General features: G+C 43.6%; 1 protein-coding gene across 6 annotated transcripts in view; it reads left to right on the plus strand.

Annotated features, from left to right (window-relative positions):
* LOC115080765 overlaps positions 1–23,285 on the plus strand; it is a 133,636-nt gene that overhangs the window by 59,639 nt on the left and 50,712 nt on the right. For all 6 annotated transcript variants that reach the window (XM_029585159.1, XM_029585160.1, XM_029585158.1 and 3 more), the window contains 3 exons: positions 8,044–9,130; positions 20,119–20,345; positions 21,475–22,561. In XM_029585159.1, coding sequence (XP_029441019.1) covers positions 8,044–9,130; positions 20,119–20,345; positions 21,475–22,561 — 2,401 coding nt within the window. The remainder of the gene's footprint in view (positions 1–8,043; positions 9,131–20,118; positions 20,346–21,474; positions 22,562–23,285) is intronic.

Raw genomic sequence — 23,285 nt, forward strand, 5'->3', positions numbered from 1 at the left:
TAACCGAGTCACATCTACCGTTCCAAGACCTCTCATGATCTTAAGACCTCTATCATATCCCCCCTCAGCCGTCTCTCTCTCCAAGCTGAACAGCCTAACCTCTTCAGCCTTTCCTCATAGGGGAGCTGTTCCATCCCCTTATCATTTTGGTTGCCCTTCTCTGTACCTTCTCCTCGCAACCTATATCTTTTTTGAGATGCGGCGACCAGAATTGTACACAGTATTCAAGGTGCGGGTCTCACCATGGAGCGATATAGAGGCATTATTACATTTTTCCGTTCTATTAAACCATTCCCTTCCTAATAATTCCTAACATTCTGTTTGCTTTTTTGACTGCTGCAGCACACTGAACCGATGATTTCAAAGTATTATCCACTATGATGCCTAGATCTTTTCCTGGGTGGTAGTTCCTAATATGAACTCATTCAGTTCAGATGCGGAATGCCTCACATGGACTTAATGGCATTGCATCTCGTTTTTACAGTCATAGGTGAGAACATATGGCAGAAGGAATCGATGCTCTGGTTCTACTGTGGCCTCCGAGAATTCTTCTTTGTTTTCTCCATGGCCACTTGTGGGCAAGATGCCACAGCAGATAGAGAAATATCTGGGCATGGTGATTCTAGTGGCTCCAGAGTGGCCATGTTGACCGTGATTAACAGACCTGGTCAACATGGCAGTGGATTGGCCATTAAGCTTCGTGCACCTTCTTGAGGCTACTTCATCAGGGTCCAAATATTTTCGGATCAGGTGGCTCACTTCTGTCTCGCAGCTTGGCTTTTGAGAGGAAACGTTTGAGATGGAAGGGTTATTCCAAGGACATCATTGCCACATCCTTGGCTTACATGAGGATTTGCAGGGTTTTTGAGTCCTGGTGTACCGGACAGGGAGTGCAGCCTACTTGTGCTTCGGTTTCCCATATTTTTGACCTTTCTACAGAAGGGTTTGGTTTAAAGGACTAGCCTTTAATTCTCTTGGGGTGCAGATGTGGCTTTATGTTGTCTTCAGATAAGGGAGTGTCCCTGGATAAATATTAAAGATTTAACTCTGAAGGTGTGGGGTTTTTTTTTTGGTGGCAATTTGTTTGGCCAGAAGGATTTTGGAACTATAGTGTTGTAGAGATCTTTTTCTACAGATTTCGGAGTCTGGGGTCTCATTGCGCACAGTACCCTATTTGCTTCCAAAAGTTGTTTCTGCGTTCCACATTATCAGTTGAATTACACATTTATCAGTTGAATGTCTGGCTTCCGGATTCCATGGGCTTTGGGGAGAGTGTTCTACAAGCGGGACTTTCACAGTTCCACCCTGTTTAGGGAAGCTTGAATACGTCCCAGGAGCCTGGACTGATCTGGGGTATGAACAGAAAAGGAAAATTGGTTCTTACCTGCTAATTTTCATTCCTGGAATACCACAGTTCATTCCAGAGCCCCACCTAATTAAGAGAGTCCGTTCGGGTTGGCATATGTATATGATGCAGAGTTTGTTGAGGGAGTCAATAAGGTTCTACTTTGTTGTTGTTGGAACAGGGGTTCCAATTTTGAGGCTTCACATTCCTCCTGCTTGTTGAGGTGGATTTTGAGGTCTTAGTTTTAATATTTTAGTTATTATCTTGGCTTGGGGGCAAGGTCCATACTGAGGGGACTAGGTTATATGGCAGTGTGGGTGAAACTTTTTTTTCTCTGTCTCCATCTTCTGGCAGAGAGGCAAAACCCAGGAGTCTGGACTGATGTATGGTATTCCACACCTGTTTAAGACTCCTTCTCAGATGCATCAGTCTTATTTAACTCATGCATCACTCGGATTTTTGCACATCAACACGGTCAATGTACCCAACATATCACAAACTTAGACTACCTCTTTAGTATTCAAGATATTTATACACGCTTGAAACATTCCTTACATTTATCCACGTCCTGTTGACGAGTTATTATTATTATTATCTATGTAATATTTAATTTCTATTATGTAATATTTGTTATGCGATATGTTACTCTTATGTAAGAAACGCTTGTTTAATGTAACGCCTTATTGCGACAGTTTTGTTCTATGTAACCGACCTGATTCGATACTTGTATTGAGAAATGTCGGTATATAAAAATCCGAAATAAATAAATAAATAAATAAATTCCAGAAAACGAAAATTAGTGGGTTAGAGCCAAGGTTTCCTCTTCTCAAGTCACTAACTACATCGGCTCCCAATCCATTTGCACATATAAATTCAAGCTTCTCTTACTCACCTACAAGAGCCTTCACTCTGCAGCTCTTCACTACCTCTCTTCTCTTCTCTCTCTCCCTATACCCCCTCCTCATGAAGTCAGCTCATCAAGCAAGTCACTCCTATTTATGCCCTTCTCCTCTCTGTTGCCAACTCATGGCTCCATGCTTTCCACCTGGCTGCACCAAATGCTTGGAATAGTCTTCTCAAGTTGGTGTCACACTCCCTTTCTTGCCTTATTCAAATCCACTGTAAAATGCCACTTTTTGAAGCTGCTTTTAAATCTTACCCCCCGATTATGCCACTTACAGTCCATATTGATTTTAACCATTTTCTCAATAAATGAAATTCCCCAAGTCTCTCTTGCTTTGTTTGTCTTGATTACATTGTAAGCTCCACTGAAAAGGAACTGTCTTGTGTGTGTTTTGTACAGCGCTGCGTATATCGAGTAGCGCTATAAGAAATAGTAGTTTTAGCACTTTGCTGGCAAAGATCTGGTTGGCCGGAGGACAGGGAAGGCCAGGAAGGAGCCAGCCATTGTGGTGCTGGTTGCAGTTACTTAGCTGAAGGTCCTTTCTTGCTCTCTTGATGGTTGTTGGCTCTGCACAATGGCCTTCTCCCATTTTTGGAAGGCTTAGCCTTCTCAAACCTATCTTCTCCCGATATGCCACTTCCTCTCAAAACTAAAACTGACTCACTTCATATATGCTGATGTCATCCAAATACTTATCCAAATACACAACTCTCTGGAAGACACCTACAAAAAACTGCCAACTACCTCACAAAAATAAAGCAACTACTAACCAACATAAGACTATCCTAAGCATTGATAAGACAGAAATAATCATGCTGGATAGAAAGAACAACCCTACGCACATACCACCACTCAACATAATGAATCAAAAGACAGCAATCTCACCTGTCACCTATGCCCGCAACCTAGGAGTCATAATTGACAAGGAGCTATCCTTCAAGTACCACATCTCCGCAAAAATCAAAGACGGATATCACAAACTCCTAACCCTACAACACCTAAAACCTTTCCTTTCCCCCAACGACGTCAGAACAGTCCTCCAACTACTCATCTTCTCCAACCTGGATTGCTGCAACTCCCTGCTATTTAACTTACCTCTCACCACCATCCGACCTCTCGAAATCCTTCAAAATACAGCCCGCCAGAATACTCACAGGAATGAAACAATACGATCACATTACTCCAGCTCTCATTTCACTACACTGGCTCCCAATAAAATACAGGATAGACTACAAATACTATCCATAATACACAAAATAATATATGAAAAACAAACAAATTGGCTAAGTGCATCCATAAAACTCCACTCACCAAACTGAAATCTCCATTCAGCTAACAAAGGTCTCTTAAAAACTCCACCTGCTTACGCCTCATCCTACGTCATTGGCTATCTGATTCTGCGCCTACTATCCGTGAATGGACTGAGGCTATGCTTACTTTGTATCTGCTGGAAAAGAAATCACTAGTGACGACGTCCCGCACACAACAGCTTCGATTTGCAGCTCTATGGGACCCATTTACTCAACCACTACCCTCCTCCCGGAAGGCGGATGTACCAACCGTTTCCTCTCATACTACAGACTTATGATCATATTTCTGATGCCTGTTCTTGCTTTCTGTCCCTCTGACTTGGACTGGAGGTGGACTTCAATCCCATATGTGGTAGCAGTTAGTTTGATGCTGGTGTCATGGGGTGGGGTGGGGGGGGGGGGGGTAACTAGGGGGCCTACAGGGGACTGGGGGGTCGGAAGAGGGTTATTGTTATTTCGGATACTCTCTTATTGTTTATTCTGTGCTAGTCTTATTTTCAGACATACTGTTGTGTTGTTGCTATGTGCACTGTTTTGTTCTTTTGTCATTCCTCAATAAAAAAGATTTCAAACAAAAAAAAAAACTCCACCTGCTCGTCACAAACTTAACTCAACTCGGAAGAGAGCCATATCCTTAGGAAGCCCTGAACTATGGAACTCCCTCCCATCCGAACTGAGAACACAACAAAATTTAAAAACCTTCAAAAAAGAACTAAAAACCTGGATGTTCACCAAAGGCCTACCAAAACACTCTATGGGGCGGATTTTAAAAAGGCCTGCGCCGTAAATCCTTCCGGATTTACGCGCGCAGGGCCTCACGCACCGGCGCGCCTAAGTCCCGGGGCCTTTGGAAAAGGGGCGGGGAGGGGGGTTTTGGTGGCGGGCCCGGGGCATGGCCGCCGGCCCGGGGGCGTGGGTCAAGGCCTCCGGACCAGCCCCCGGGACCGGAACACGAGCGGGGCTGCTGGCCGGCGCACGCAAAGTTACGCCTGCTGAAAGCAGGCGTAACTTTGGCCAACAAAGGTAAGAGGGGGTTTAGATAGGGCCGGGGGGGGGGTGGGTTAGGTAGGGGAAGGGAGGGGAAGGTGGGGGTAGGGCGAAGGAAACATAGAAACATAGAAAATGACGGCAGAAGAAGACCAAACGGTCCATCCAGTCTGCCCAGCAAGCTACGCAGTTTTATCCATTTTTTTTTTTCATCTTCCCCCCCCCCCCCTTTTTTCTCCCCTCCCCCGTCACTATTGGCTTCCAGCACCCTCGGGCCCCAATTCCCTTCCACCCCTCCACCAATGCAGAGAGCAGTGCCGTATCCGCATCCAATGAACATCCAGCTCAATCAGGGGTAGCAACTGCCGCAATAAACGGCCACACCCCTGCCCCATACTCTACCCACCTCTGTTTGTTTGTTTGTTTTTTGTTTTTTTGTTTTGGTTTTTTGTTTTTGTTTTTTTGGAGATGGCAGCCCTCCAACCTTCCGCTCCGTGAAGGTGGAACACAAACCACTGGCATCCCGCTCCGTGAATGCCTCTGTGGCTACTGCCGCTCCGTGCAGTATTTTGCTGCCTGGAAGTGGGAACAACTACTGGCCACTGGCATCCCGCTCCGTGAATGCCTCTGTGGCTACTGCTGCTCCGTGCAGTGTTTTACCACCTCCTCTTATATTTACGCCCACTAGACTTGATGGATCCACAGTGTTTATCCCACGCCCCTTTGAAGTCTTTCACAGTTTTAGACTTCACCACTTCCTCCGGAGGGCATTCCAGGCATCCACCACCCTTTCCGTGAAGAAATACTTCCTGACATTGTTCTTAGTCTTCCTCCCCGGAGCCTCAGCTCGTGACCTCTGGTTTCTGCTGATTTTTTTCTGATGGAAAAGGTTTGTCGTTGTCTTTGGATCATTAAAGTTTTTCAAGTATCTGAAAGTCTGAATCATATCACCCCTGCTCCTCCGTTCCTCCCAGGGTGTACATATTTAGATTCTTCAATCTCTCCTTGTACGTCATCCGATGAAATCCTCCACCTTCTTGGTCGCCCGTCTCTGTACCGCTTCCATCTGTCTTTGTCTCTTTGTAGATACGGTCTCCAGAACTGAACACAGTACTCCAGGTGAGGCCTCACCAAGGACCTGTACAAGGGAATAATCACTTCCTTTTCTTACTCGATATTCCTTCTCTCTATGCAGCCCAGCATTCTTCTGGCTTTTGCTATCGCCTTGTCACATTGTTTCGCAGACTTCATATCATTAGACACTATCACCCCAAGGTCCCTCCTCCTGCTCCGTGCACATCACCCTTTCCCCCCCATCGAATACATTTCATTCGGATTTCCACTCCCATATGCATGACTTTGCACTTCTTGGCATTGAATCTCACTGCCATATCTTCGACCACTCCTTCCAGTTTCCTTAAATCCCGTCTCATTCTCTCCACTCCTTCCGGCGTGTCCACTCTGTTGCAGATCTTAGTGTCATCCGCAAAAAGACAAACCTTACCTTCTATCCCGTCCGCAATGTCGCTCACAAAGATATTGAACAGGACCGGTCCCGAAACCGATCCTTGCAGTACACCACTTAAAACCGCTCTCTCTTCAGAGAAAGTTCCGTTTACCATCACACATTGTCTTCTGTCCGTCAACCAATTTGCAATCCAGGTCACCACCTCGGCCCTCACTCCTAAGCTTCTCGTTTTATTCACCAGTCTCCTGTGCGGAACCATATCAAAGCTTTGCTGAAATCCAAGTAGATGACATCGAGCGCTCTTCCTTGATCCAATTCCTTGGTTACCCAGTCAAAAAAGTCAATCAGATTTGTTCTGACAGGATCTTCCCCTGGTGAATCCATGTTGCCTCTGGTCCATTAATTCTCCTGACTGTAGATAGTTCACTATTCTCTCTTTCAGCAGTGACTCCATTACTTTTCCCACCACTGAAGTGAGGGCTAACCGGTCTGTAGTTGCCAGCCTCCTCCCTGTTCCCACTCTTGTGAAGCGGGACCACCACCGCTCTTCTCCAATCTCTTGGTACCACTCCCGTTTCTAGGGATCTATTGAACAGGTCACACAGCGGACCCGCCAGAACATCTCTGAGCTCCCTCAGTATCCTTGGATGAATCCCATCAGGCCCCATAGCTTTGTCCACTTTCAGATTCTTTAGCTCTTCCCATACATTTTCTACTGTAAAAGGATTTCATCTATTCCACTTCCCTCCAGTTTCTTGTGTCTAGAGATGGTCCTTCTCCAGGGTCTTCTTTAGTGAACACAGAGCTGAAGTATTCGTTTAATATTTCTGCCATTTCTTCATCTCTCTCAACACATTGATCATTACCACCTTTCAATTTCGCTATACCACTTTGGACCTTTCTCTTTTCGCTGATGTATCTGAAAAATGTTTTGTCACCATTTTTTATCTCCTTGGCAATCCTCTCTTTCGCTTGACTTTTTGCCAACTTGATTAATTTCTTCGTCTCCCTCAGTTGAAACAAATATTCTTCTTTGTGCTCCTCCCTTTGGGATCTTTTGTATTTTTTGAATGCTGTTCTTTTAGCTTTAATTCCCTCCGAGGCCGCTCCGATTTCGGAGCGGCCTCGGAGGGAACAGGCAGCGTGCACTGGGCTCGGCGCGTGCAGGTTGCACAAATGTGCACCCCCTTGCGTGCGCCGACCCCGGATTTTATAAGATACGCGCGGCTACGCGCGTATCTTATAAAATCCAGCATACTTTTGTTCGCGCCTGGTGTGCGAACAAAAGTACGCGATCGCGTATTTTTTTAAGATCTACCCCTATGACTCTATGCTGCAACTTCCCTCCCTACCGGCCCATATAAACATTCAAAACCAATCCAAAGCATGTAATTTAACCTGTACAATTTAACAACCAAACTATGTTTATAACAACTAAGATAACTATGTTAACAAGCGTATGAATTTTGAACACTATGTTAAACATCGAAACTTTGTAAACGTTGTGATGGCGAAACCGAACGATGGTATATAAAACTCGATAAATAAATTATAAGCACTGCTTCTGATATATGCATTTGTTGCAGGTGGCAGTGATCCCCTATACTCCTCCATTCCCCAAGGCTCTGCATGCAGGGCAGCTGCCTCACTTGTTCTGCCTTCATTATGGTCCTGGATGATGACGTTGATGGGTGTAGATGTGTTAAGTGTGTGAATAAACTTTTTCTCAATGGTGAGACTGTTGGTGATTGCTTTTAACAGGAATGTAGGATAAATCAGATCAGATTGAGTCTTATGGAACTAGCGGTGAATATAGTGCTTCTGGTGAGATTGTTGGTAAAGCCCCAGCAGTGAGGTGGGGTGTGGTGTGGTGTTGGTGATAATGACAACATGGATTTTTTATGTTTTGGTTGAGCTCATGAATTAAACGAAATTTGTAATGTTGTTTCTAATATAGTCGTAGATGTTGCTGAGCCTGTCATCCATCTATCTTGGCAATATTTGAATATTTGTTTTCTTTCCTATCCAGAAACAGCTGCCCTGCTCTCATTAACCTGAAACTGTGTCCCCACAAGGAAAAGCTCATTGTCTCCAACACCAACTTCCAACACAACCACGACTTGCCAGAGACTGACCTCTCGCCACCATTGAAAAGAAGTAAACTGGCGTCCACGATCGGCCTTCCTGTCCAGATTGCCAATAATATCTCCAGGAAGTTCTTAGAACCTAATGACCTGAACACACTTCAGAGATTTCGATCTGGGGCATTTGAGGACCGGTCCCAAGTGCTGAAAGAATTGATCTCCCTCTTACTTTCTGATCCTGAAGCCAAGGTCAAGCTAGTATTTGAGGAGAACAAGCTACAGGTGAAGGACATCTTCCTCATGACATCAAGCATGCAGCAAATTGCTCGGTGTTTTCCTGGCTACCTCTATGTTGACTTTTTCTCTGGTTTCAGTCCAGGCTTTGATTTGTACACCGTTCTTTGTGAAGAAGAGAATGTGGGATGGAAGGCGTGTGCATACTGCATAGCAAGGAAGGGAACAGAAGATAATTTAAAGTTCATTGTGGACTCTGTATTTCAAAGCATCCCCGTCCTTAATAGTCAGGTGAAATGTGTGACAGTGAGCCCAGAAATTCAGGATACTCTAGATATAGAAGATCTCGTTCCTTGTGCCTCATTGAGATACTGCATGCCGCTGGTTTTGGAGCTTCTGTATGATAAGATCTCTCAAATGAACTCTGCAGAGGAGGCTCAGATTAAGGATTTTTTGCATATCTTGGCCCATACTCATTCACCCACGGTGTATAATCAGGCCTTGAATGAGCTGAAGGCTGCCTGTCCTGCTGAGGCCTTCCAGTACTACTATGAAACGTGGCATCCGCGCTGGAAACTGTGGGCTGAAGAGTACAATAGTGCTCCAGATGCAGAGAGCAGCATCTGTGCTTATGTGAAGTCCAAGCATCAGTTACTCGCTGCCCAAATGGGCATCTCGCCTTCCTTGCACCGCTGCCTTCAGGTGGTTTTGGATGACAGCAAAACAACTTTGCACATTACTGACTCTTCTCAAGACTGTCCTTCTGGGCCAGCTGCGAGCCCAGCAGTCATACAACAGGTAAAATCTCCACATGCTGTTTTGTATCATTAAATCCTTGGTTTATAAAATCATAGTAGTTAAGTTGCACAAGCCAAAGAGTCAAGTTGGTTCATCTATCGAGTGGTTTTGTAGAGTGCACACCCGGTCTTACCGCTATGTTCCAGCAAATAAAGGGAGAGTAGTAATGGCACTGGTCTCCAATGGATGGATCCAGATCACCCAGCAGCCCTAAATCATGCCCACAATCGGGCTTTAAGAAGAGATTTGTGAGGTATACACCGTAGTAGTTAAAGAGTTGGTGATATTCTGAGAGAGATCCAGCCAATGCCTGAATTTGATTACTGGGAAATGCTTGTTGAAATTCCTTAGCTACTCTAGTCTAGTAGAGATGGACAGAGTGATTTGTGCTAGAAGGAATGCAGTTTGTCAGGTGACTTGGTACATGTTCTGTAATTTTGTGAATTCATGTTTTATTTTTTCGGAGCACGGTTGGCTCATGGGTTCTCTCTACATTAGGGTCGTAGATCAACGCCAGGAATTTTGTCTTTGGTTTAGTAAAGAAAAGAGTTGAGCTTCCATGGGTATGGGCAGTTGATGCCGTAACTTATTCTAGCAAGCAGAAGAACTGTTCTTGGAAACTGGAGGAAGACTTGCTGTCCTTCATTGGAAGACTGGCTGAGAGAAGTCAGAGGAACACTGGAGATGAATTTAACTGACAATATTTAGTTTGAGGTTAAGCTTTAGGAGGTCTTTAAATAAGTACCTACATTATAGTTGAGGACTTGAGTGGTAACTGACTTGATTATGTTTATTCTTAACTTACAACCACAAGGAGAGAGGTTATTGGGGTGGAGATTGGGTTTGAGAGGAGGACTTATTGTTGACAGCAGGTGTAGGGGACCTCTTGATACCATATTGATCCTAGTTTTTCCTTGGCTAATAGGAATCTTATTCTTGTTTTTGTTAATTGATAAGTCTTCTCCCAGAAATGTATTTGCTCAGCGATGAAGAAAGATGGGTGTATTCAGAAAACATACACTGAGATTGTATAAGTACTGCTTGTGTTTATTGTTAAATACTAATAAAAAAATATATTAAAAAAAAGAAAAGAGCATGTGGTTAAGGTCATAGTTTTTCTTATTCCTGCTCCATCCTTTCCCAGCAGGAGGTGTTATAGCCAGGGTTTCGAAAATAACGCTAGCCTACTTGCCCAGGGCAAGTGTGTTTTCTCACTGGCAAGGGGACAGAAATATCTTGTAGAGTTTGATAGGAGGAGGAGGAGGAAGGGAGAGATAGCAACAAGGGACAGGGGAGACTGGAAGAGAGAGTACTGCATCTGGGTGGTGTGGAGAGTGGTGCGAGAACTTCCAGTTCTTACAGTCCCAGCTTCTCCTGGTAGGTGTTTCTCTGGGGAATAACATGGAATTGCTGGCCGTGAACACACTTAGCAGTATAATTTGAGGCCTGCACATTAGGAGGCGGGGCCATACCAATCCTAGAGCAAACCTGGTGGATGGAGAAATTAAGGAACACCTTCCCCCCCCCCCCCCACCACCACCACAATCAGCAGGACAACCTTTGCCTTGGGGGAGTAGAAATTTGCTATGTAAGACCAAGTCTTCTTGCATTCTCACTCACTTGCTCCCTCTTTATACATCTAGTGGCTCAGTCTGCATGCTTTCCTAGGCCACTCATCGTCAAGCATTTGGCATCTTTGAAGGGGCCACATAGTGTGTAGCTTCACTACCTTGGACGATACAGCCATTGTGGAAACTTTGCTGGTTCACTGTGACCCTTGACTGGCCAGCTTCCATGTGAAGCCCCTTGAGGCAGCTCCATTCGTGTGAAGCCTGGTTTGCAACAGATGTAAGGGGCTGGGCCAGTGGGAGCTGGAGCACACACACCACAAGGCTATATTCCCCATCTAGTGCACACCCATCTGCAACCTTCCCAGTTCAGGAGAACAATGCAAGCGGTTTCAGGCAAGGTATGGCCGTACAGGGGATGTTCACCATTGATTTTCACTATGGATATAGGCAGTAGGTGTTAACAGTAGGTGTCTTTATGTCCATGGCAATATTTTAAACACAGAATATGACAGATTCCTTAAAAGTGCTCCAACATGGAACCATAGTTCCCTGATTTTGTAATAAGTGAAACACAGTTCTGTATCAGACCATTTTTAAGGAATCTATACCAGCATCAGCTAAGTGCTCTCTGTAATTTTTGTTGTGCAAATACAAATAAACCAAAAAAAACCCTCACATGTAATGATCTTATTCGAGACCTCTGATTTAGAATTATGAACCATGAGCAGCAAGATATTCACTAAGATATGGTAGCGTTTGAGTTTATGGATATCCATTATTTAATAATTTGTCTAAGTGATATAAATAATATTGAAATTTGCTCCAAGATATGATTGTTTTTCTTCCCTTGAGTAGACTTTTTTTTGTAGATGTAAACAGTGTCCGTGCCTCATGCAAAATGTATTTCACACATTAAAAAAGGTTGAAGGAAGACCAAAACAACTGCCAGCATGGGAAATGAAGCTGTGAATAAAGATTTTTGGAGTATGATAACAAGGCCAGTAGTATGTTAGCAAGGATTACTTAATCCTGGACAGGTTCTAAATATATTTTGGCCATAAAAGATCATTTGTGAAGGGTGGTTAATTCTAATAAAAACACTGCATCTCATTTCTAGAAATATTAATACAAACTTTTATAGAGTAGATTCCTGTAATTTATCAGCTGCATAGAACTATATTTCTTTGACATGCCTTCCAAAATAGTCTGCACAGCAAATTCAATTTCTAAATTAACCCATTGCAGGCCAAACTTTTTAAGACCCCAGGCCCTGATGGTTTTTCCAGTAAATTTTATAAATTGTTGATTGACCAAATTTGTATTCCAGTGGGCTCCGTGATTGAAGATCTAATTGAAAAAGGAAATCTCTCACATGAAACTAATAAGGCAGTTATTACCGTTATCTCGCCGTGCTTTCAGGATCCTTTAAGGCCAGACTCTTTATAGACCCATCTCCTTAATAAACTTTGATATTAAGTTGCTGGCAAAAATCATGGTGGATAAGCATTTCTCAGATTTTGCCAAATTTAATAATGGAAGATCAAGTGGTATTTTGTTAAAGCTGTATTTGAATATGCTTAAGGCTATCACTTCAGTTGAATACTCAAAAATGAGGAAATGGGAATTTATCTTGGAGCCTGATTTACTGAGGCTTTTCTTCCATTCTGTGTCTATGGGAAAAATGCTTAGTAAATGTGACCCCCTTGGTGAGCTTTGATGCAGAGAAGGCCTTTAATAGCGTGAGTTGGTTGTTTGAATCTCTGCATCATTACAGTTTTGAAGGGCAAATTTTTTAAAGTGCTACATGCTTTATTTCCCTGCCCTAAGGCCTCTGTTTTAATTAATGGTGCATTTTCTGAAGAGATGCATTTATAAAGATGCCCTCGACAAAGCTGCCCCCTTTCACTCATGATTTTTTTTATCATTAGATCCACTTCTTAGGACCATAAAAAATCATGAAGAGGTCCATGGTTACGCTTCTTACAACTTCCCCTTTTAGAAATGCAACTTTTGCAGATGACCACCTTATCCATGTCACTTAACCTGTAACCTCTTTGCACCCGGTTCTCCAAGAATTTCCTTTTCCTAGCGTGTAGCAGATGGACTCAGGACCAATGGGTATAGTGTACTCGTGCTAGCAGTTGGAGGCGGATCAGATTTCAATCTGACGTCAGCACCTAGTACATATACCCCTGCAGGAAGTGCAGAAGCTCAGTATTTTCCGTCTCCAAAGCAGTTAGGAGCTATCTCACGCTCGCTGAGCGTTCTACCAAATTTAAAGAAAAATCCTACCTGAAGACGAGCCCTGCACTCCTGCGGTGATACCCTCGGATCCCTCCCCCAGTTGAGTTTCCCGAGGTGATTTCCATGGTCCCTCGGAGGTAAGAGCCTCGGCTTGAAGTTGGATTTAGACAAATCCAAAGCCATGCCTCTTGGTGAATTTATCACATGGATGGCATGGTCCTTTCCCTCTTAGATGGGTGAGCGATGGTGTTACAAAGGATACAGTCTAATTAAAAAATGTTATATATATATATATATATATATATATAAATAAATATATATAATTTGTTTAATCGAATGGAAAGAGCTTTAGCTACCTGGATTTCATTTCCTTTGTCACTGGTGGGGAAAGTACATCTCTTTAGAATGATCTTATTACCTAAATGGATATGCTTTTAGTCACTTATTTGTCTGTCCCAACAGAGGATAAAAATCTATTGGCTTTTCTAAAAAAAAAAAAAAAAAAATGGTTGCCGGAGGCATTAGAACTAACGGATATGCAGGGCTGTATGATTATGGAACGAGCTCGGGGGGAGGCGAGGCCACAAGTGGCTATAGCAAAGATTTTGAATTTTGCATGCAAACTGCTTATTATGCAGGTGTTTCAGAAGCGGAAAGAATTGAAATATCAAGAGAATCAAGTGCGGCTGTTTCAAGATTGCTCTGATAAGGTTTCCATGAAACGCAAATAATTCTCTCCTCTCCGCCCAATACTCACCCAGAAGCAATTAAGATGTTCACTGCAGTTTCCAGCTAGGTTAAGAATTTGGCATGCTGGCTCTACACAGAATTTCGATTGGATAGTAATGGCGAAACAATTTATTGAAATGCTATAAGAGGCAATATGGCAATCACTAATATGATCAGAATCGGCTATAAGTTTCAAGTTGGTTATCGTGACTTGCAGTGTTCCCAGGAAGGAACCACGGGTTACCACATAATGGCAACCAAGGAGTAAGTTTCCAAGAGAGCGACAACCTCTGCCTCACGTATTTCCAACCAAACTACATATATTTCACCAGGCTGTTCTGTGACAGATAAAGAGGGAGATTGTTGGCACTTGCATGAAGTAAAAAGCACAAGTCATAAGGAGAAGCAAAACATTGCTCCTCCGGTACAGCAGCAAAACACTGGCTGCTCAAAAGCCAGTCTCCCAAAGCCCTTAAAGCACAGGACAAATTACAGTATTTTAAATTGGGAAATCCCCCAGCCTCCTTCCCCAGAGGGCACCATTAATTTAGCGAAGGAGACCCTTGCTTTATGTTTATTCCAAACAAACTTAGCACAACTGCGTTGTAACCTCTTAAGATCCCCTACAGTAAGAACCAAAGGCAACATTTGTAAAGTATAAAGTGACTTAGGTAAAAGGGACATCTTGAATAAGGCTATCCGCCCCAAAATTGATAGAGGGAGCTTCATTCACTCAGACATATATATTTCCGTATTTCTCCTAAAAGTGGGGGAATATTAATCTGATACCACATATCGGTATCCCTATGTATGCAGACTCCAAGATATTTAAGTAAGTCGTCCACCCATCGGAGCAGGAAAGCTGGCCAAGAATTTTGTAAGTGTCCCATGATATCCAAGGCTTCAGACTTATCCAAATTTAACTTAAAGCCTGAAAAGGAGCCAAAATTATAAAAAGTTTCTAAAATTGGAGGACTCAGCATTTTATTTAAAAAAAAAAAAAAAAAAAAAAGGATGGCAACCCATCTGGACCAGGCGCTTTAAAACTCCTAAGGCCTTTAATGACTGACATTTCCACTCTGAAGGGCGCATTTAGGCTCACCAACTGTTCAGAAGTCAAAGTAGGTAGTGAGATTTTCTCCATGAACTGAGAGCGAGCAACAAGATCTTCTGTGTCAGCAGTATAAAGTTGTCAATAATAATTTTGAAATATTTTACCTATCTCAGTCATGGAAGTAACCAAGTCTCTCCCTGCACCCCGAAGGCTTGAAACATAGACCACCTTATGCTCCCCCTTCATCAAGTTGGCCAACATCTTACCAGAACGGTTCCCAAACAGAAACAATTTATGTTTCAACAGAAACAAAGATGTCGCTCTCTTAAGTAAACTTTAATTCAAAGTTTTCCACAGAAAAATAAATTTACGCGGAAGTTCTGGGGGTGAGTGAGTGTTGATAGTATGTTTATACTGATTGAGTTGGTTAGTAATATCTAAAATGTCTCTATCTAGCTCTTTCTTTCGATGAATGGAGTAACCAATGATTTCACCCCTAAGTACAACTTTAGCTATTTCCCAAAAAAGAAAAGGCTCAGACTGATGTCGGTCATTATGCATCTCAAAGGCATGCCATTTAGATAGTAAAAATTCTCTAAATGCTTTATCATGCACTAACCAAGAAGGCATCTGCCATTTGGAAAGATCACCATCACCACCAGGTCTGTGTAAACTACAGGACACCAGACAGTGATCCAAGACCACCACAGGCTCAATGTCTGAACCTCGCAGTTGGGGGGGAAAAAAGAAAATCTGAAACCAGTAAATAATCAATCCGGGACTTAGAGTCAGCAGAGCATGCACAGTGAGTGAAATCCCTATTACTCTGGTTCAAAACCCTTCACACATCAAGAACATGCAGTGATTCGCATAAAAATGACCCCCCTTTAGTCTTACCAAGGGGCCGGCACTGAGAGCTGGGTTGACGGTCAAGGGTAGGATCTGCAATACAGTTAATAATCCCCCCCAAGGTCCAGAACATATTTTTTTCACTCTGCGCGCAATTAAACGGTGAAATTAGTTCCCAGAGGATGCAGTGAAAGCAGTTAGCATAGCTGGGTTTAAAAAGGGTTTGGACAAGTTCCTGGAGGAAAAGTCAATAAATCCTTATTAGCCAGGTAGACTTGGGAAAACCACTGCTTATTGCCGATTATGAGTAAGAAGGATTGGATCTATTCTTTGGGATCATGCCGGGTATTGTGATCTGGTCTGGCCCCTGTCAGAGACAGGATGCTGGGGAGCTTTGATGGTGCTTTGGCCTGAACTAGTATGCCAGTTCTCTTCTGGGTCCTCTAAAACCATTGTGGTCTCTAATGATGGGTCTCTTCCTTCAGCTCTTTCTCCATATCTTTTGGTTTTGGTGGAATTCCTCCTCCTCAGACGAGTGTCCAGCTCAGTTGGCACTATAGATGTGGAAAAATTAGCTGTTTAAATGATTAAACACTCAGTAAAGTCTTATTTAATCTTTTAAATGTTAACGTTTGCTGGTGGTCAGTCAGGGACCCATCTTAGGGTGGGCTGGGCTCTTATTGGTCAGCCCGGGCAGTGCATCAGAACATTGGGGAGGGGTACCCCTACCCCCAGCACAGCTGCAGGCCGTAGTTTATCATTTAAATGGACAGCTATTTAAATTTTAATAGTTTAAAGGGTGAACCTTTTTAAAATATTTACATCCCTAATGGGAGCCAGGGGCTGGGAACTGATGCTAAGAGCCTTCATTTGAAAATACTCCAAAAGATGTATTTTTCTCTATTTTACATCTCCTCCCAACTTCAGTCCAGTCACTACAGTGACATCGAACTTAGGCAGCACTTCGCTGGCTAAGTTCGGGTCTTAACCAGCCAAATGGTGGGATTCAAAAATGGCCACATGCGGAACACCTCCAAGTTATCCAGTTAAATAGTTAGCCACATAGCCCCAGAGGCATTGCGGGGGTGGAGTTAAGTTATCTATCAGTTAACTGGCTAACTTTTAGGAGCTGCCTGAAAGCAGTCCTAAGGGTTAGCTGGAGGAACATATCTGGCTAACCTCTGATAACTGGGTATATTCAGCAGTTCTGATTTATCTGCTCTCTGGCCAGCTGAATATTAACCTCTCAAAGATCTTTGTTTGAAAAAAAAAAAAATTTTTACGGACAGGAAGTTCCATACACAGCTAACAGAGCCTACTTTCCAGGTTGTGCATGAGTGCCTTTGCATTCACAAGTATGCTTGGATATCCCCCTCAAAAAATACCCCTCTAGTGATCCTGTCAGACTACCTAACATCCTGAAAATTTGGCTTGGCTAGGACACCACACCCAAATTTATTAGTGAGACAAATGCCTGGGCTTCTGGGATGGCGCTCTCTCTCTCTCTTGCCCTTTTGTTTTTCGATATCTTTATTTCCTGCTTTTCTTTTCTCCTTCGTTATTCTGATACGAATTCTTCTTTTCTGACCACCATTCAACTATACGGTTGCTATTTGCAATTCAGACATACCGGTTGGGAATACATAATTTGTGATTCAACTATCAACTCGCTCTTGGAATTTTGGTTTGAGATCATTTAAAGTCCTCGTTATGAGGCCTTAAAAGTGTATACACTATTGTTCAATTACACTGTTGTATATCCATTACAAACTAAGATAAAAAAAAAAAGTTCTGAATGTCTAACTTGAGTGTTATTGTGTTGCTGCTTGGGTAACTTGTTTTATCAAGCGGGATATTAAGTTTTAATAAATGAAATGAAATGAAAATGGACATCATGACTTGGCATCCTTTTGCATCTTGATACCATTGTGGTGTCAGCCCGCAAACGTGTGGAATACAGAAGGGCGTGAGTATTTTTCCATCTGAAAATATTACACATCGGAAGATTCCATATGCTTGGCCCATGCATGTCTCTTTGGGAACAACTACATAGACGTGACCAGATAGGGAATTTAAGAACAAAGCGATCTTCTTATTTTCCCAGTGAAAATAGGAACATTTTTGACCGGCGAGCATGAAGTCCGTGCCGGGCAAAATGGTAGCAGCCATTCTTAAAAACAAAATTACTGGCCATGTGGATAGACTTGGCTTAATGGGGAAGAGTCAACATGGTTTGAGCAAGGGGACATCTTGTCTCGCCCATCTTTTTTTGAAGGTGTAAAGCATGTAGATCAAGATAAGTCAATTGATATAGTGTGCTTGGATTTTCAGAAGGCATTTGATAAAGTCCCTCATGAGAGACTCCTCAGAAAATTACAAAGTCATGGGGTAGGAGATGGTGTTCTATTGTGGACTGGTAGCTGGCTAAAAGGTCAGAAATAAAGGGTAGGACTAAATGGTCAGTTTTCCGAATGGGGAAAGATCATTAGTGGAGGACCACAGGGGGGGGCAATACTGGGACCTATGCGATTTAACATAGTCATAAATAATCTGGGAAAGGGAACAAGTGTGGTGATCAAACTTACAGATGGCAAAATTATTCCCAGTTGTTAAACTGGCTATAAATTGCAAGGAACTGCAGAAGGACCTTGTGAGACTAGAAAACTTGGGTAACTGAATGGTAGATGAAATGTAATGTGGAGAAATGCCAAGCGATGCACATAGGGAAAAATAATCCCACCTAAAAGATAGACCATCGTGGGGTCTGTATTGGGAGTCACCACCCAGGAAAAGGACATTGGAGTCCTTGTGGATAATACGCTGAAACCCTCTGCTCAGTGGGCCGGATTTTAAAAGGGTTACGCGCACAAGGTACGCACGTAACCCTTTTAAACCCCCCCCCCCCCCCCCGCACGCGCCGAGCCTATTATGCATAGGCTTGGCGGCGCGCAAGTCCCGGGGCTTGCAAAAAGGGGTGGTCTGGGGCGTGGCCAGGGAGGCGCGGTTTTGGATCGGGGGCGTGTGGGCAGTCCGGGGGCGTGGCCAAGTGCCCCGACACAGCATAAGTTACTACTGCCCAGAGGCAGTAGTAACTTTTCAGATAAAGGTGGGGGGGGGTCTAGATAGGGCCGGGGGGGGGGGGGGTGGGTTAGGGAGGGGAAGGTGCAGGGGGGGGGGTGGAAGGAAAGTTCCCTCCTCGGAGGGAACGGGCAGCGCGCGCAAGTTGCACAAATGGTGCACCCCCTTGCGCGCGCCGACCCCGGATTTTATCTTAGAAAATCCAGCGTACTTTTGTTCGCGTGCACGCTGTGTTTTAAGATGTACCCCAGCGTGCGGCAGCAGTGACCAAATAGAATGTTAGGAATGATCCAGAAAAGAATGGAGAGTAAAACAGAAAATACATTGCCTCTCTATCGAGCCATGGTGCGACCGCACCTAGAGTACTGTGTGCTCTTCTCGTTGCCCAATCTCAAGAAAGACAGAGCGGAACTAGAAAAGGTACAGAGGAGGGCGATAAAAAATGGTAAAGGGGATGGAACATTTTCTCCTGTGATGAGAGGGGTTGCACAGGCTCTAGGGCTCTTCAGTTTGAAAAAGAGATGGCTGAGAAGGGGACATGATAGAAGTTTATAAAATCATGAGCAGAGTGAAATGGGTATATAAAGGACGGTTATTTACCCTTTCAAATAATACTAAAACAAGGGGGGATACTCCATGAAACTAATAACCAGCAGCTTCAAAACAGACTGTTGAAAGTCAAGCTGTAGAATCTGTTGCCGGAGGATGTGATCAAAGCGACTAGCAAAGTGGGATTTAAAAAAAAAAAAAAGGTTTGGCCAAGTTCCTGGAGGAAAAGTCCATAGCATATTATTAGCCAGGTAGACTAAAGATAACTATTGCTATTCCTGGGAGTGAGTAAGAGGAATTAGATCTACTTGATGGGATTGCCAGGTATTTGTGACCTGGATCGGCCGCTGTCAGAAACACTGTGCTGGATGGGCCTTGGTCTGACCCAGAATGGCCTTTATGTTCCACAGGGAAAGTAAATAATCTGCTCAGAAGGGTGAGCTAACTTTACAGAGCTCCCTGGTTGGCAGGGTGCCCACATCACTGGAAAGTTTTATACCACTATGATATTGCTGTGCATACAGCTTCTAGTGTCCGTGTTGGTAGTGATACTGTTTTGCCACAGACCAATGTAGTAAGTTGAGTGCAAACCTTTTTTTTATGCCTGGAGACCCAGGGCATTGACAAAGCCATTCATGTCTTGACTGGAGGAGCTGAAAGTAACAGCATTGTCACAGGTACCTGGAAAATGTAGAGGGCTGGAAAGCATGAAAGATAAATAATATGGCTGACATGAGAACAAAATCGTATGCTTCCAATCAATGTAAATCAGTGATAACAAGGATTTGGTTGGATACTGTGTATAGTGGCTAGGGTACTATATTACTGGTCTATGTGGATCTGCCTAAAATGTCAATACAATGTTATCTGTTTCTTATTTATTTGCTTCTGTCCTTCTGATGTTCCATGGGCAGGCTGACGCAGCCCCAATGGAAGAATGGATGAAGCAGAGCAGGTTTCAGAGCTGGGAGGACCTCTGCACGTTTTTGGACACCTGGTGCGAGGAGAAGAAGGTCAAGTTCGCCACCTGCCAGTCCGAGGCCTTGACGGAGGAGGATATCCGTCAGTACCCGGGGGGCGCCGAACGGGCCTGGGCCTTGAAGTACAGCAGGGTGCGCCTGGGCTGCAGCAGCTGCACTAGGTACGGTCACTAGATCCAGTGTTGGGGAAAATACCATGAAACCTTCCTGCTCACTGGGGCAAGTGACCAGGAAGATGACTTGCCACATTCGTCCATCAAAAGAAGGCAGGAACATTCTTAATCACCGCTACATAGAATACGACAGCATCGAGAAACCACCTGACCCTAGACTGTTTATCCATTTTTCTATATCTATTGCAGTATTAGACACCTCTTGATCAATGGTATTACAGTAGGAAAAGCAAAAGGTAGAAGCTATTACTAATTATAATCTTCTAAGTATCTAATCACTTAAACAGGTACAGGAGCTAAAGGGACATGCCCAAGGGGAAACAGTAGCAGAGTTAGGGATTAGATCTGAGGCATAGGGAGATTGTGACTTACTGGAGTCAGCAGCAGAGACCAGATTAGAATCGAAGCCCAGGGTCCAGCCTGATGGCTCAATTGCAGTGTTGTGTGCTGCCATGCGGAGGTCCTCTCTTTTAATTTCTGGATCAGGGGTTTCCATATGCCAAGCTGGCTTGGGACTATTGCAAAGGCAGCTCCTGGGGGGGGAAGGGGAGTTGTTTTCTTTAAGGGCAGCATCTGGTGGCCAGATTTAAAGCCCATGATCCAGGGTTTCGGAAGGAGTCTTGGTGCATTGCTCCTGGCCTCAGGACATTACTGCCATGAAAGGTTGGGGAGGGGGGGGGGGGAGGAATTGGTGGTAACCTATGGTGATGACAGAGATGTTTAGGTGTTCATGATTTCATTGGTGATTTCTGATTGATTTATTATAATTGATACACCGCCTAAGCAATTTCTAAGCGGTGAATAGCTCAAACAATATAAAACCTAAGATCTATCTCCATGACATTCCCACCCACCACATCCAAACACACAAATCTAATCAAATAGAAGGCATATTCCACCACATAATCCCAGCCCACTACGTACTCCAGCTCAAGTTTTATAAAACGTACATTATCTGTATATGAATCATCATCAAACCATCTACCACCTTCCAATCAGTTCTTGCTATTAAATTGACCTTGGTGTTTAGAATGAGTCAGTTGGTGATGTAAACTTGAAGATGGCAGGAAAAGGGACATTTTCGATTTATGATCTTGTATTGTCCATTTATTTCCAGCGAGAGCTGTCCGGCTTTCATCCAGCTGAAATTGTGTCCTGAGGAGGACAAGCTGATTGTTGCCAGCACCAGCCTCCTTCACAACCACGATTTGCCAGGCATGGATGCCCCGCCTCAAATTAAGCGATTCCGAGGGAAGCATCCATCCCGCCTCCCAGCAAACATAGCGAATGACATCTCTTGCAAGTTCCTGGAACCAAATGATTTAAAAGAGCTCCTAAGTTTACGCTCCACTGTGTTTGAGGAGCGAACGTGTGTCCTGAAGGAGTTGGACACCCTCTTTGTTTCCGACCCTGATGCCAAAGTCAAGTTGGTGTTTTACGAGGACAAACTTCTGATTAAGAGCATCTTCCTCATGACCTCCAGCATGCAGGATGTTGCCCAGAAATTTCCTGAGCACCTCTACGTGGACTTCGTCTCCTGTTTCATTCCAGACTATGATTTCTACACTGTCTTTTGTGAGGCAAAAGGCGAAGGGTGGAAGGTGTGTGCGTACTGCTTTGCAAGGAAAGGCACGCCAGATACGTTAAGATTCATCATGGTCTCCATGTTGCAAAGCATCCCCATCGTGAAAGTTCAGGCCAAACAGATTACAGTGAATCCTGAGATCCCAGATACCTTAGACCTGGAAGCCCTCATACCCCATGCCTCGATGAGGTACTGTATGCTACTGGTTTTGGAGATTTTGTACCGCAAAGTCTCTCAGCTGGACATCACAGCAGAGGCCCAGGTGAAAAACGTTCTGCACGTCCTGACCCACACGCGTTCACCCAAGGTCTACAGTCGGTATTTAAATGAACTGAAGGCTGCTTGTCCTGCTGAGGTCTTCAAGTACTACTATGAAACCTGGCACCCCCGCCGGAAACTGTGGATGAAAAAGGGTACTGGGACTCAAGCTGCAAAGACTAGCATAGGAGTTTCCGTGCATGCCAAGCACCAGGCTCTCCTGGACCAAGTGGGCAGCTCAACCTCTTTGCACCACTGCCTTCAAGTGGTTCTCACTGACAGCAAACCAGAGTTGACCATTACTGAAGCTTCCCAGGAGTTTAGTTCTGGACCACACATGACTCCATCAGTCATGCAAGAGGTAAATCTTCTTTATTATTAAGACCCAGCCAAATACATTTCTGCCAAGTCTGGATGTATGATACACTAATAGGCGTACTTGTTTTAAAAATTAAGGTAATAGTTTTTAGGTTGTGATGGCATATCTATTTATATTTGTTGAAAATCCAGTTCTGATGTTTGTATGGGCTTACTCTAATCGTCTCTTAAAGAGTCAGGAAGGGCATTGTCTCTTAGTATCCTGTCATTACTTCGTCCAATTCAACCATCTGCAAGCTGCCTGCATTTAAACAATTTTTTTTTGTGTGGTTATCCAGCATTTAAGGTAATTCTGCAGGTAAAAAATATTGGTTCTTGATCCCAGAAAAGTAAAGGTTAACAAACACAAATTTTAATTTCATTTAATACAAATTTATAGACCTCCTATCAACATTTCTAGGTGATTTACAATAAAACAATAAGAAATCATAAAACATACATTTAAAACCAATCAAACAATCAAGAATCAAAACAAACGATAAAACGCAATACAAAGCAAAAAAAAAAATATAAGGTTACTTTTTATTTTGTAAACTTTGTGTAAACATCAGCTCTACAAGTGCAGTTCAAATAACATCCCCCAAGAAAACCCAGCACCCCACATTTCTAGCAAGGTTCTGAAAAATGTATAGCTTAATCCTTTCTCCATACCGAGTACTGTTGCCAAGTCGTCTCGTATCGATCCAGCTTTTCTTTAAGCCAGTGGT

Source organism: Rhinatrema bivittatum, chromosome 19 (genome assembly GCF_901001135.1).
Source record: "Rhinatrema bivittatum chromosome 19, aRhiBiv1.1, whole genome shotgun sequence".
NCBI lineage: Eukaryota > Metazoa > Chordata > Amphibia > Gymnophiona > Rhinatrematidae > Rhinatrema > Rhinatrema bivittatum.